At 46.0% G+C, this 15,542-nt stretch overlaps 1 protein-coding gene across 1 annotated transcript in view; it reads right to left on the bottom strand.

The window, feature by feature from the left end:
- The window catches only part of Ift172 (intraflagellar transport 172), a 39,803-nt gene that overhangs the window by 12,695 nt on the left and 11,566 nt on the right, over window positions 1-15,542 (bottom strand). The window contains 8 exon segments of the mRNA XM_038318149.1: window positions 47-81; window positions 84-123; window positions 1,123-1,215; window positions 1,450-1,534; window positions 6,005-6,112; window positions 6,332-6,468; window positions 10,860-11,027; window positions 11,609-11,721. Coding sequence (XP_038174077.1) covers window positions 47-81; window positions 84-123; window positions 1,123-1,215; window positions 1,450-1,534; window positions 6,005-6,112; window positions 6,332-6,468; window positions 10,860-11,027; window positions 11,609-11,721 — 779 coding nt within the window.

The following is a 15,542-nucleotide window of genomic DNA, read 5'->3' as shown; positions in this document are numbered from 1 at the left end:
GTGATGCCAAGTCGTGAACAATCATGCAGAGGAGACAGAACAATACCTTGGCCTCGGCCACAGCGATACACTCATCCCAGCGTGTAGCTCCTGGTACATGTCCATGGCCTCCTCCACAGCGTTCTAAGGGTTGAAAGCATTCACACAGAAGAAGAGGACCCCGGGAAGGCAGACCATCAATAAGTCCTGCTCAGACTGTCTAAGATGCCAGGCATGAACATGTGTGTGTGAGCATCGAAAACTGAACTGAGTGCTTTGATATTAAGCCCAAGATCAACCACTGAGCTATGCACCTGACTCAGTGATGAATTTATTATAGACTAAAAGAAGCTTAAGATTCTGGGCTCCTTGTTTGCACCGGTACTTGGAGCAATTTATCTTAATGAAGGCTCCTCAGACTATGTTTTGGGGTGCCACTAAACTTGGTTCTACCCTGTGCATAAAAATTGCAAAGACCAATGAACAAACAAACAAATGAAATAAAAGGTTGTAAAGACAACGTTCTGGAGTAGAGAGGAGCTAAAATACTTTTTTTAAAATAAAGATTTATTTATTTATTATGTGTACAGCATTCCTTCCATGTGTGCCCAGATGCCTGAAGGGGGTGCCAAGTTTCATTATAGATGGCTGTGAGCTACCATGTGGTTGCTGGAAATTGAACTCAGGACCACTGGAAGAGCAGTCAGTGCTCTTAACCACTGAGCCATCTCTCCAGCCCCTAAGATACTTTTTGAAAGGAAGAAGAAATTAAAGACTAAAGAAGGATGCTTGCCTAGATAGAGACTAACAGAGGAGGCTGGGCGGTGGTGGTGCACGCCTTTAATCCCAGCACTTGATAGGCAGATGCAGGTGGACCTCTGTGAGTTTGAGGCCAGCCAGGTCTATAGAGTGAGTTCTAGGACAGGCTCCAAAGCTACACAGAGAAACCTTGTCTCAAAAAAAAATAATAATAAAAATAAACAAAATAAAAGACTAACAGAGGAGAAACTGAAAACCTAAAGAAGGCGTGGGATGAACTCTCTAAACCTTAAAGTTCTTTCCAAAATTTTGCAAGTCTTGGTCTTTCATCCTTTCTCCCCATCCCAAATCCCTTCTTCCATCTTATCCCTCTTCTCCCCTTACCTGTTCCAAGAAGATCATCTCTGCTAGTTTGTAGTTCTTTTCCAGCATGGCCAGTCGTGCTCGGACCTGATAGAAGTCAGTTCCTTCTCCACCCTACATGGAAAAGGAGGTTTGGTCATTCGGCGCAGGTAGACACAGGAAGGCCAGGAGGACATGGGGGCTAACAGGCTTGAGAAGATCTTTAAGGGACTTAGCAGCCTGAGGTTTCACAGGCAATTCCAAAGTGGGTAGGGTGGAAGCTAGAGGCTGGGAAAGTAGGAATCAGGGAAGAAAACTAACAGAAACTCCAGCCTGGGAGACTGAATGAGGCAAGAGGATGATACTTGCATATTCCCTGGACACCTGATCTGCAATCTCATTGGTCTCGTGCAGGAATCGAGCTTTGGCCACATGACCCAGAGCAGAAAAGCACCTGCAGAACAGAGGGCAATGACACCAACGTTACATTAGTACAGGGCTGACATCAGTCACTGACTCAACAAATAAGGAGTGGCAGCTAGTGTGTGCCAACACTGCTGACCGTCACAGAAAGCCAAAGAGGCACAGGAAGGTAAAAGCCTTGCTCTCAGGGATTTTCCGTTCCTGTGGAGACAGATAATAGTCCACGAGCAAAGACAAGGAGAGAATGAAAAGTAAAATGAGCAGCTGTCACAGTGGCCAAGACACTGACATTGGCTGGGACCGGACTACAAGAAGCAGCTAGTCACTGGCCAGGCAAAAATATGCTCACTGCTAAAGTGACAAGTCTGTTAAGGGGGGAACCAAGGGTTTCCTCGTTGGATTCCAGGCTTGCCCTGTAAGAGGGAATTCACATCTGGTGCCGTAGAACTGGTCCAGGGTCTGTGACCGGAAGTCACAGGCCCTAGTTGGGAAGCGAGCGCTGTTACTTTTTGCTAAATGTACATGATGAGCTCACCAGATTGCCCTCCAGATAATCACATTTATGCCCCTCGATCGGTGCTGCCTGCGGTCAGCGCTGGCCAGAGGAGCGTCAGCGTGCAGTGGCAAATGTAACTGCAGGGACATAACTGGTCGGAGTAGTGAGGGTGGGGACTGTTGAATGCTCAGCCATAATGGTACATATGTATCAAAGTTCAGGGGACACCATGGAAGAGGGATGGGAAGGATGTAAGAGTTGGAAGAAAGGGAGGATGTTGTCTTCCAGGTATGACATGGCTCTGCCATGTGGGGACTACATAGCCTGTTACGGGGATGGAGACACTCACGAGGCCCCAGCCCTTCCTCAGGATCTAAGGGCAGTTAATGGTTGGTGGGGGAGGGAAAGACACTTTCTTTAGTGGTGTAACCACTGGTAAGGTGCCCACACTTCTATAAGCAACCCCTCACCCACACCCCTGTACGCAACTCCTCACTCACACCCCTGTAAGCAACCCCTCACCCACACCCCTGTACGCAACCCCTCACCCACACCCTGTAAGCAACCCCTCACCCACCCATGCTCCTGTAAGCAACTCCTCACTCACACCCCTGTAAGCAACCCCTTACCCACACCCCTGTAAGCAACCCCTCTCTACACTCCTGTAAGTAACCCCTCACCCACCCATGCTCGTGTAAGCAACTCTAAAAGAAACTCACGGAATCATTAAAAGCCAAAGGTAGCAGGGGGGCTAGCTGGGAAGAAGGAGATCAGAGGCAGTGAGAGGGGACAGGAGAGGACAATGGGGTGAATATGGTAAAAATGCATTACACACCATAAGGAAACCCATTAGTGCATATGCTTAATCTATGCCAATAGAAAAAAAAAGTTAAGGGAGTTAGTAATGGCAAGACATGGCAGAGCGGATGGCTGTCCAACACACCCAGCAAGGATGAGGAGGGCATGCTCAGAGCCAAGGGGTACAATGTGGCTAGAAGCTGCTGGGCAAGTAGATAACTGGCATAAGAAAGCAGAGGCAAATACTTGCACCATGGCCACAGCAAGCATTCTAGGTTTATATCAAATATAAGAGTAAACTACTGGAAAATTCTAGGCAAAACAGTTATACAACACAGTGGGTTTATGGTTGTTGTGTTATGTACAGGGTCTCATGTAGCCCATGCTGGTCTTGAACTTGTTATATAGTCAAGGAGTTTCTGATCCTCCTGCCTCCACCTCCCAAATGCTGAAATTATAGGCAAGTGCTACAATGTCTGGCATATGTGGTGCTGGGGATCAAAGCTGGACGTCATGCATGCTAGGCAAGCCCCAGCCCTCTAATTGATGGTCTTAAAAATTATTTTAGTTATTATTTGTGTGTATGTATTACATGTGTGTGAATGCAGGCATGCCTGTGTTATGCTGTGCTTGTGGAGTTGATTCTCTCCGTCTACTGTGGGTTCTGGGGATTGAATGCTCATCAGTAGTAGGCTTATGCAGCAAGACCTTTTAACCACTGAGCCATCTTGCTGGTCCTATATTGATGTTTTAAAAAATATTTATTTTATGTGTATGGGCATTTTGTCTGCATGTATGTCTATGTTCCATGTGGTCTGTACACCACATGCATGCCTGGTTTTCCCCAAGGCCTGAAGAGGGCATTGGATCCCATGGACTGGAGTTACAGAAGACTGTAAGTTTCTAGGTGGGTCCTGGGAATTGAATCCTGGGCCTCTGGAAGAGCAACCAGTGCTCTTAACTGATGAGCCATCTCTCTAGCCCCTTAGTCAAAAAAATAGGTCAAATGTCGTGGCACAGGTTTTTAACCTAAGCACTGGGGAATCTGAGCAGATCACTGAGTTTGAGGTCAACTTGGTCTACGCTGTGGGTCCCCACTGTGTGATACACAGATTTTGAAGGACAAGGCTAACATCAGTAAGGCTAGGGAAGAGGCTTTTGTACGACTGAGGTGGGAGATGCTGGTGGCCTGCACTGGTGGAGTATGTGTGAAGACTATGACCTGGGTGGGGTGTGGCTCAGCTCACTCTAGTGCTCACTAAGCTCTGGGCTGACCTCCACCACGGAATAAACTGGCGAGGCAGTGCAAGCCTGCAATCTCAGCACTGAGAGGAAGAGGCAGGAGGATCAGAACTCCAAGGTCACCCTTGGCTATATATGAAATTTGAGGCCAGCCTGGGCTACACAAGACTTTGCTTAAAAACAAAATCTGAAAAAAACAAGACAAAAAAACAATATTGGGGTTGGAATGATGGTTTGGCAGTTCAGAGCACTGCTCTGGTAGAGGCCTGAGTTTGGTTCCCAGCACCCACAAGGTGGCTCACAACCACCTGTAACTTCAGTTTCAAGGGATCTGATGCCCTTTTCTGACCTCCATGGGTACCTATGTAAGCAAAACAGTCATACACGTAAAAATAAAATAAATACACCTTAAAAGGTAAAAAGTAGACAGACAGACAGACAGAGGGATAGAAACAGGTGGAGATAGATAGATAGATAGATAGATAGATAGATAGATAGATAGATATAGAGAGGTAGACAGACAGACAGACAGACAGACAAGGTAGAGTCCTTAGAACTTGCGGACAGTTTACATGGGGTCAAGGGAGGAGGGGTATATATGAAAAAGCTCAAGCTGCTTCCCAGAAGCAGCTGACATTACTGAGCCCTTACATCTAAGCCTTTTGCAGATTCTTTCTTGTTCTTCACCACCATTACCATCGCCACTCTCCTTTATAATACTGTGTGGTAAATACTGTCATCAGTGCCTCCATGTTATATAAAGAAAACCAAATCCCAGAGCTGGAAAGGGTGAATGACCTCTCTAAGTTTATACAAGATGAAAAGTTGAACCAACATTTGAACTCAAGGAATCTGAGGTCCCAAATGTGTTCATTACCTCTGTGTCACACCCAGGAAAGACACACAGGTATGTTAAAAAGGCTTGGGCAGGCTGCAGAGATGGCTTAGTGGTTAAGAGTGTGTTCTGCTCTTGCAGAGGACCTGAGTTCAATTCCCAGTACCTATATATGAAGGCTCACAACTGCCTGAAGCTCTCGCTCCAGGGGATCCTACACCTCTGGCCTCTGCAGGGACCATCATTCATGTGGACACACCCACACATGGACCCCCACACATACACATTGTGGCAGTGTGGATGGGACTGCCTCCCACAGGCTCAGATGTCTGAAGACTTGGTCCCCAGGAGGTGGAACTGTTTGGGAAGGATTGGGAGGTGTGGCCTTGTTGGAGAAGGTTTGTCACTGGGGTGAGGCTTTGCTGTTTCAAAAGCTTTCTGCCATCTCCAGTGCTGTCTGTTTGTTGATTCCGGATGTGAGCTCTCAGCTGTCCAGGCCACTATGCTTGCACTGCACCCACCATGGAACTGTAAGCTCATGTTGTGCTTCTTTTATAGGCTGCCTTGGTCACGGTGTTTTGCCACAGTAATAGAAAAGTGACTAAAACACACCCAGTTCAAAGTAACTAAATCTTAAAAACGTAAAAACTTTAAATATATAAACAGTAATAATACAAACAAGAAACAATGTCTTAAAGGAGAACCTTGCAAAGGAGAAGCTCAAACATTAAGGCACATTCAGAGCTAGAGGGTCGGCTCTGCAATCAGGAGTGTGCACTGCTCTTGTAGAGACTGGAGCTTGGCTCCTGCACCTTCATCAAAGGCGGCTCGCAGCCGCCTGGAACTCCAGCTCCAGAAGGTTCAACTCTCTTCTGACCTTGGCAGGCACCAGCACTCACGTGCACAAACCCACACACTGACATTCTTATTCACAGAATTTACAACTTTTTTTTAAAAAGATATATTGATCTAGAGTAGGAGGGTGTTTGGAGTATGTGCACCAGGGAGGGCTCATACTGTTGGTGGGGTGTGTGGGTGGGAAGCAGTGCCCACACACAGGACAGAAGCAGCCCAGAGGTGACTACCCACAGGCCTCCTAGTTGCCAGCATTCAGTTCCACACGGTCTCACCTCTCAGCAGTGTGGAGCTGCCTTGCCTCCAGGGCCAGTTTGCTCAAGGTCTTCCACATTGCCTCTGTTTCTGGGGTCATCTCCAGGGTCTCCAAGAAGGCTGTTGCCCTGGAGAGGAAGGGAAGAAAACACAGGAATGAAGTAGGATCTGGAGGGGCAGAGAAGAACCCTTGTGCTGCTGGGGCAGCAGGAGGGGGGAAGAAAGGCCAGACACACTGCCCTTTGTCCAAGCTCCTCCCATGATTACAGGGCCCCATTGAGCTGTGAGAGTTTAATGGGTCACTGCAGGCGTCCCCTAAGCCCACCCTGGCTATGAGCAGCTCTCACCGGGTGTAGTTGCCGTCATCGATGGCTGTTCCAAACTCAATCAGGCCCTCGTCCAGGGTGTAGGCCACAGTAGTCACCCCTTCGGTCACCATCACCTCTGTCTTCCCTCCACCTCGCTCCAGACCTACAACGTCACCCTGCACAGTGTACAAGGAGTGGCGTCAGTTCTTCAGCAGTAAACAGACTAGGGGTGTGTGTGCACGCACAGACTGTGGGTGCGCGTGTGACTGGATGTGTACACATGACTGTGCTCGTACGTGTGAGCAGGCCAGAAGACACGCTCGGGTGTCATTCCTCAGCTGCTTCCACCCTTTCTTTCTTGAACCAGGATCTCAGCTCGTCCCTGGAATTTACCAAGTAAGCTGGGCTGAGCCCTAGGGGTCTGCCTGTCTCTGCCTCTCCAGCTCTGGGATTTAAGTGTGCACCAACACGCTTCACTTTCTTGCTGTATGTTCTGGCCTCAAACTCAGGTCCCTGTGCTTGAACAGCAAGCACTTTACCAAATGAGTTATCTTCTCAACTCTTAGACTGACATTCTTTTTTTTAAAATATTTATTTATTTATTTATACACAATAATGTATACAATATTCTGTCTGTGTGTATGCCTGCAGGCCAGAAGAGGGCACCAGACCCCATTACAGATGGTTGTGAGCCACCATGTCGTTGCTGGGAATTGAACTCAGGACCTTTGGAAGAGCAAGCAATGCTCTTAACCTCTGAGCCACCTCTCCAGCCCCCTGATATTCTTTTTAAAGTATATTATTTTGTCGGGCTGTGGTAGTGCACACCTTTAATCCCAGCACTCAAGAGGCAGAGGCAGATGGATCTTTGTGAGTCTGAGGCTATCCTGGTCTACACAATGAGTTCCAGGATAGCCAGGGCTGCACAGAGAAACCCTGTAATATATATCTACATAATTACTTTTTCACATTTACTTATTTAGCATGTGTGTCCATACATGTGGGCTCTGAAGACTGAACTCAAGTCATCAGGCTTGGCAGCAAGCACCTTTATCCATGGAACCATTCCCCAGGCCCCAGACTGAGATATTCTTGGGGGTCCTCCAGTTAAATTACAACTTGAACCTGAACCCAGAACATACTTTTTCTTTTCATGCACCGCTCAGCTCATGTGACAAAATCACTAAGAGTGTTCTCCACCCTATGCTACCCATCCCTCTTTAAAAAATTAAAAAACAAACAAACAAACAAACAAACAAAACAAATCAGTAAAATGACATTTTTTAGCTGGGTGGTGGTGGCCAACGCCTTTAATCCCTGCACTTGGGAGGCAGAGGCAGGGGGAGCTCTGTGAGTTCAAGGCCAGCCTGGGCTACAAGAGCTAGTTTCAGGACAGGCTCCAAAGCTACAGAGAAACCCTGCCTTGAAAAACCAAAAAAATAAATAAATAAAAATGAATAAACAATAAAAAAAAGAGAACAGACAGAAGAGCAAAGGCCAAGAAGCTAAAATCTGAGCAGCCAGGAAAGGGAGTGCTGCTCTAAAGGCAAATGCATGTACCTGAAAATGAGCCTCGGGCCCTTCAGCACGTGGATGGGCTGAGTGGGAGAGTCTCTGAGTAAACCCGGCCTGGCCCGTTCTGTAGCAAAGGGCACCAAAGCAAGTGGAGCACAGCCTTAACATGGATTCTGACTGCTACAGAAGCAAACAACCATCTCAGCAGGAAAACAAGTAGAGACTGCCTTCAGAGTAACATGTTGGTGTATGTGTGCAAGCACAGGCACATACAACACAACCAGTATGAAAGAATAAATTGTAATTATAAACAATAATTTTAGGTCTTTAAGCATTTTAGATATTAAAATAGCAGTTATAGATAATGCTTTGTAATAAAATTAAATATTACATATTTGAAGATATAAAAATGACATGAAAAATTAACTAAGGAAAGACTGGAGTGGCTGGGCATACTGAAAAAAGAATCAAAAAATTTTATGGAAGTGAAGCCTGAGACATTGAACATGGACAAGTTCCTGGCCCAATATGACTCTGAAGCAAAACCCCAATTGTGGCGTAAGCAGCAGACAAGGAAAAGAGTGAGCCAATGAGCTGAAGGAGAGATCTGAAGATGTTATCTGGAATGTTCATGGAGCAGAAGAAGGAGACACAGAAGAAGCTGAAAAGGCAAACAAGACGGAACAAGAAATGCAGCCTATGCCGAGTCACAATTCCTGGGAGAGAGAGTGGCTGAGAAGTTCCCAAGACTGAGCACAATGTGTGTGTTCGGAACCACGTGAACCACAACATGTGCTACGTGGGCTACCACTTAAATTCACGTAAAAAGGCTGGGGTACAGCTCAGACTAGAGAATTCACTTCTAATGCACAGGTTCAGTCGCTAGCCATCCACTGCAAAAACAACCCCAAACCCTCTAACCCAATGGGTGGCCTCTGACTACAGTCCCTGTCTCTCAAGAGGCAGGGCAGCCTGAGCTCTGAAATCTGAGGCCAGTCTGTGCTATATGGCAAGACCCCTTCATGAGGAAAAATACTATGTACAAAAATTGTAGTCAAGTGTCAAAACATCAAAAAAAAAAAAAGTAGGTTTTAGGAGCAACCAAAGGGCTAGAGTAGACAGCTCAGAGATGAAGAACACTGACTGCTAAGGCAGAGCCCAAGCTTGGTTCCCAGCACACATGGGCGCTCACAGCAAGTGGCAGGTAATTCCAGCTCTTAGGGATCTGATGCCCTCTTCTGGCCTCAGCTGGCACTGCACACATGTGCACAACACACAAGTTATCTATTGGGATAACGTTACAAAAAGCTAAGAAAAGCTGTCAGTCTGAAGTTGGGTACTGAATCCCAAAGTGTTTTTAGAACAAAAGCTAAACAAAACTACTTTCAGATCATCAAAACCTGAGAGAGAGTATAATCTTCTACTAAAGAGACCCTCACCAAAGGGATTTCTAAGTGATATTCTCCAGGCAGAAAATTAATTCCTGAGGGGAGACTCACACTGCAAGAAGAAAAAGTAGGAAGAAATATGCTGGTGGGAAATCTAAGTTCTGTCCATATAAGGTAATAGTGTCATAAATCATGTGTGGTGGCCCGTGTTTGTGATACCAGCACTCAGGGAAGCCAGCCTGGGTTACAAGTTTCAGTTCCAGGTCATTCAGGGAAGAAGGAGAGGAGAGAAAGAATGAGAAATTGAATATGAATGATGCCCATTTTGGGAGTTAAAAAAAAATCTTATAGCAAGGCATGCCGGCCCAGGTCTGTAATCCTGCACTCAAGTACTCAGGAGGTAAAGGCAGGAGAATGGGAGGGAGGGGAGGGAGTGGGAACTGGGATTGGCATGTAAAATGAAAAAAGATAGTTTGTTTTCTTTCTTAAATAAATAAATAAATATTTTTTTAAAAAACCCTCAAAAACCAAAACCAAACCAAACCAAACCAACCAACCAACCAAACAAACAAAAAACCCACACACAAAAAAGAAAGAAAAATAAAACAAAATACAAAAACAAAAAACCCATCAAAACTAAAGGAAACCCTTTACTACTCCTGGAACCCCACTGTGTGTAGTTTAAAAGCGCAGTGGTAAATACTGTGCAGTGTGCTTGAAGCCTGGGTTTGATTCTGGCACAGCAGGAGCAGCCGCAACAATGAAGATTAGCACTAAGAACCAGAGAGAAGGTTCAACAGGTAGAGGTGCCTGTTGGCCTGCATCCACTCCCAGGACCCACATGGTGGGAAGAGCAGACTCCCACAAGTTGTCCTCTGGCCTCCATAGATGCATACACACATACACAAAATAAATACATGTAATTTAAAAATTTAAAGGTTAGAATGAAAATATTGTTCAACAAAGAAAAAAGAGAGGTAACCAAAGTCAAAGCCTTGCAAGGTCCTATATTATTTGTGGGGAGAGAAAATTACATGGTGGCTAACTTGAGCCTTCAAGGGCTTGCATATGAGTGTGTGGTATGTGTGGTGTGTGTGTGTGTGTGTGTGTGTGTCTGTGGTGTGTGGTATGTGTGTGAGGGATGTGTGTGTGGTGTGTGTGTGGTATATGTGTTGTGTGGTGTGTATGTGTGTATGTGGTGTGTATGTGTGGTATGTGGTGTGTGTGGTGTGTGTGTGGTGTGTGGTGTGTGGTGTGTGTGTGTGGGGGGGTGTTATGATAGGACAGTAAAGAGTGTTTTATGTGTAATTTGAAAAAGGAGGGATTTTGAATGGCCAAGGACAAGGATGATGGCATGGAACCATCCCTCCTACTGGGGTCTGTCTTTTAGAATACAAAGAATGCCATATGGTGACTTTATACAGTCCCAGGGCCACTGGAATGTGGCCTCATCTCTAGGAATGCAATACAAGGTCAGGAAACGCAAGCAAGGATAATTCTTGAGGCCAGGCCAGTATGGGGAGGGGGTGAAAGTTTCGCTTGCCAGTTTTATCCTAGCGACTGTGGGTGGTGGGCAGGGAACACCGCAGGGTCTCCACACGCTTCTCCTGGGAGCGCTGAGTGAGAGCGACACACCGGGCCCCCCACCCCCGGCACCAACGCACCCTGATAGAGGACATGGTGACTCTCTCAGGGGCCTCAATGTTGTACCACACACATAAGCTGTTTCGGTTCTGGGCTACCAGCACATCGCTCCCGGGAACCCACTGCACGTAGGAGCAGAAGTTGAGGATCATTGTCTTGGAGCAGCTTTCAATATCATACAAATGCAACTGGAGAGGGAGACAGCACAATTAGGAGGGCGTGCGGTGATGTCATTTGGTTCTGCCCATTTCCCCCACGGTAAAATGACCCACCAGTCAGTTATGTGTTGAGTTGCCAGCCCTTGGAGTTTGTGCTAAGTTTGTATATCCTGACTGGTCAAGTATGAGATGACCAAACAAGCCACGACCTAATTCAAGGTATGGTCAGGTGAAGGTCAGACTGTAGAGTATAGGTTCTTACTAAGTGAGCTGACAGTCTGCAGTGTGGCTCTCACTGGAATGAAGCATCACAAGAAAAGCGAACCTCTTTGTGATGCCAACCTGACAGGAGACTGCTCGAGTCAGCGCCCATGCCTTCAGCTCAGTGTGGCTGAAGCACACTGCGGCAGTGGGATGGGGCAAAGGGTGGCTGGACCTGAGGAGGGGAAGCAGCCTGTAAACAGTCTCTGTCAGGGTCCCTAGGTCAGGTTCTGACAGGGTTTAGACTATCCTTGGTCCACTTTGCTATGCTAATGTCCTGCATTGCCCCCACAGTCCCTGGTAACAGCTTGTGGACCAGCCCGGCCTAAAACTCTAGTAACCCTTCTCACACGAAGTTTCCGATCCCTGAAGAGAAGCTTGTGCCCAGTCTCATTAAGTTCTAGCCAATCCACACGGCTCTCGTGACTGATAGTACCAATGTTGTAGCCGCCAATCAGATCCACTGCAAAGAAGACAGGGTAAGAAGAGCGAACCCCACCATGTGGAGGGCTGCAGTTGGTCTCTAGAATGCTGGGTTTATAATCATGTTGGGATTTAGGAACATTTTATCAGTCCAGGGGTTTCAATGGGGACCACAAATGACCAATATTGCACGATTTTTCTAAGATGCTTAAAAAACTGGGTCTTGCCAAGTGTGGTGGCACACACCTTTAACCCCAACATGCAGGAGGCAGAGGCAGGTGGATCTCTGTGAGTTTGAGGCCAGCCTGGTTTACTGAGAGAGTTCCAGGACAGTCAGGAACAGCTAAGGCTACACAGAGAAATACTGTCAATAAACTTGTCTAGAATTATAAGTGTTTTACTTGGCTTTATAGGCAACTGGATAGAGGATCTCATGGAGAAATGGCGGTACACTGCTATAACCCAGCCCTCAGAAAGAGTGGGGGTTTGAGGTCAGAGCCTCCTATGTAGGCCAGCTCCAGCTGCCTCGTTCACCCCGTCTTGAAAAGACAGGGAAAGAGGGTGGCGGCGCTACTGAGTACCTGAGAGGGTTGATAGTGAGATGACCTGCTGATGTCACCCTGGCTGCGAGGAGTCACCAGAGCAATGGATGCACAAGTGAGACGACCGAGAAGGAAGCCTCTGAGGAGGGAGAGCTAGGCTCAGTGAAGCTCAGTGGCTCACACCCAGAGCTCAAGCACAAGGCAAAAAGGATGAGGCAGGAGGATGACCAATGGGGCCAGCCGGCACACAGACTGGTAACCTGGAGACATAGAAATTATGACAGTAGACATGGTGACTCATATCTATAGTCCCAGTACCCAGGGGTCTGAGACAAGAGGACCAGGAATTCAAAGCCAGTCAGGGCCAAGTGAAACCCTGCCTTCAAACACTGAAAAACAAAACAGCAACCAAAGCCAAGCCAAACCAAACCATGTTAGAGCCTCCAGGACCCCATAGGGACCCTGAAATTATATATAAAATTTGATATATATGCATTTTTTTCCTGAGAAATGTCTATAAATTTCATTACATTAAAAGGGACCGGTGACTCAGAGAACCGATTGTCATTTTACATATATTGAAAATGAGCCCTGCGGCGCGAGCGAATGGACGGGTCTGAGGTCTGAGTTATCACCACCACGAGAATTAGGCCTCCTGGCCTACATATCATTCCCATTGCAGATACCTGCGTTTCTGAGCTCAGATGTGAAATTTAATATTCATGAAATAGGAAACTGTCTTAAGAAGAGGCCCATATGTATACGAAAGCTTGATTTATGACAGGGATGGTATAACAAATTAGTGGGCTTTCAGTAAATGGTTAAACAGATGGAAAAAATAAAGTTAAAACCCTACCCACATGACATACAAAAATAAATTCCAGATGGAAAGCAAAACTTAAGAATGTTAAAATATAGGAGGGAATATGTAGAAAAGTTTTTTAAAATATTTATTTTATTATGTAAACAATATTCTGTCTGTGTGTATGCCTGCAGGCCAGAAGAGGGCACCAGACCCCTTTACAGATGGTTGTGAGCCACCATGTGGTTGCTGGGAATTGAACTCAGGACCTTTGGAAGAGCAGGCAATGCTCTTAACCTCTGAGCCATTTCTTCAGTCCCTGGAGAAAAGTTTTTAAACAAGACCTCAAAAACCAGCAATTATTATTACTATTATTTTGGCAGCACTGGTGATTGAACATAGGGGTCCCATGCACTCCGCCACTCAACTATATCCCTAGACTCAATTTTTTAAACTAAGAATTTGTTAATTACATTTTAGTTCTCTGTTTCTATTTTGCAAGGAGCACACGTGGAAGTCAGAGGACAACTTGCAGGAGTTGGTCCTCTCCTGGGGGACTAAGCTGAGTCATCAGACTTGAAGCAGTGTCTTTAGAGGTAAATCATCCCGTTGCCCTTCAATTAACATTTAAAGGTGTGGCCGGGCAGTGGTGGCGCACGCCTTTAATCCCAGCACTCGGGAGGCAGAGGCAGGCGGATCTCTGTGAGTTCGAGGCCAGCCTGGTCTATAAGAGCTAGTTCCAGGACAGGCTCTAAAAAAGCTGCAGAGAAACCCTGTCTCGAAAAACCAAAAAAAAAAAAAAAAGAAAAAAAAAAAAGAACATTTAAAGGTGTGTGCTACAGGGCCTGAGTCTGATCCTTTAGACCCACACAGTGGAAAGGAGGGATCTACTGCCTCAGAGTGTCTTTTTTTTTCCCCCAAGATAGAGTTTCTCTGTGTACCTTTGGAGCCTATCCTGGAACTCGCTCTGTAGACCAGGCTGGTCTTGAATTCACAGAGATTCACTTGCCTCTGCCTCCTGAGTGCTGGGATTAAAGGTGTGCGTCACCACTGCCCGGCTTCTCAGGTTGTCTTTTGACTTCTACTTGAGTGCCATGGCATACATGCTTCCCCCAGCCGGTTCCATTACATAAATAACTATAATAAATTTTTAAATGTCTCAATACTAAAGATACCTATAAGAGAGAAAAGTCAAGCCACACATACTGAGAAAAAAAATCTACAATGTAAGTAACCATCAGAGGTTATATACGTAAGAATTTCACATCTCTAACAAAGAGGCCACTTGACTTTCACAATAAGGGATGAGAAACTGGAAGTCACAGAAGAGAAATCCAAATGATCAATAAGTAAATGAAATGGCATTGCACACACCGTGCATTTCAAGTCCTAGAAAGGATGCGGAAGACTAGGAACTCTGGCTGGGAGAGGAAAGGACATTGACCGTCCTCTTTGGAGAGCAATGGGAGACACTTAGTGAGGCTGAAGGCACAGCTGCTCCTATGATTCAGCAATTCTGCTCTAAGCGTGGACCTCAGCAAGTAGCAGTAGTGTGATTAAAACGACACCAAACAACAAACCCCCAAACAACTAGGGGTTGAAGAAATGGCTCAGTGGTTAAAAGTACTGACTGTTCTTCCAGAGGACCCAGGTTCAATCCCCAGCACCCACATGGCAGCTCACACCCACCAAGTTCCAGGGATCCCAATGCCCTCTTTTGGCCTCCAAAGGCATAAGGCATGCACACGGCACACAGACATACATGCAGGCAAAATATCCACTCAACTAAAATAAATAAACCTTTAAAAAATTAATACTTAGCAGGCTGTGGCAGCACACACCTTTTGTCCCAGCACATGGGAGGCAGAGGCAGGTGGATCTCTCTGATTTCGAGGCCAGCTTGGTCTACAGAGTGAGTTCCAGGTCAGCCTGGGTTACACAGAGAAACCCTGTCTCAAATAAAATAAAATAAAACAAAACAAAACAACAAAAACCCCAAAACAAACAACCAAGCAAACAAACAAACAACCCACTCTCTAAATGCCCATGAGTAAGAGATGAGGTAAAAAAAACTAAATGTAAATGCAACAAAAAGTTATGACTTAACAGAACTAGGCATGGATAAGCAAGTATTAACAATATGTCCTGACTATCAGCAGCTGGAATTTATTAAGGATTCTGTGGCAGGGAAGGATCTGAGTGCTTCCATCTGACATAGGTGCTATCTTCATTCACTTTGTGGGTGAAGACACTAAGAACGATGAAGTAACTTTGGTAAGCTCACAGAGCAGTAAGTACCGACAGGGTAGCTGACTTCAATCCCATCCTTACTATGACATACTATGTGGCATGCTCGTCTCTGCACCTTCTGCACGATCCTAAGCTAGTCTTAGTTCTTCCTTCCATGCTTGGAACATTTGGTGACAGAAATCATAAAGTGGAGATTTATAAATGAAACACTTGTGAAATGCAAATTGTTTCTATTGTTACTAGTTACTAATAATAAGGGTTACTGAT

The sequence above is a fragment of the Arvicola amphibius genome, chromosome 2 (assembly GCF_903992535.2).
Source record: "Arvicola amphibius chromosome 2, mArvAmp1.2, whole genome shotgun sequence".
NCBI classification, from domain to species: Eukaryota; Metazoa; Chordata; class Mammalia; order Rodentia; family Cricetidae; genus Arvicola; species Arvicola amphibius.
This window is presented reverse-complemented; position numbering and strand designations above follow the sequence as displayed.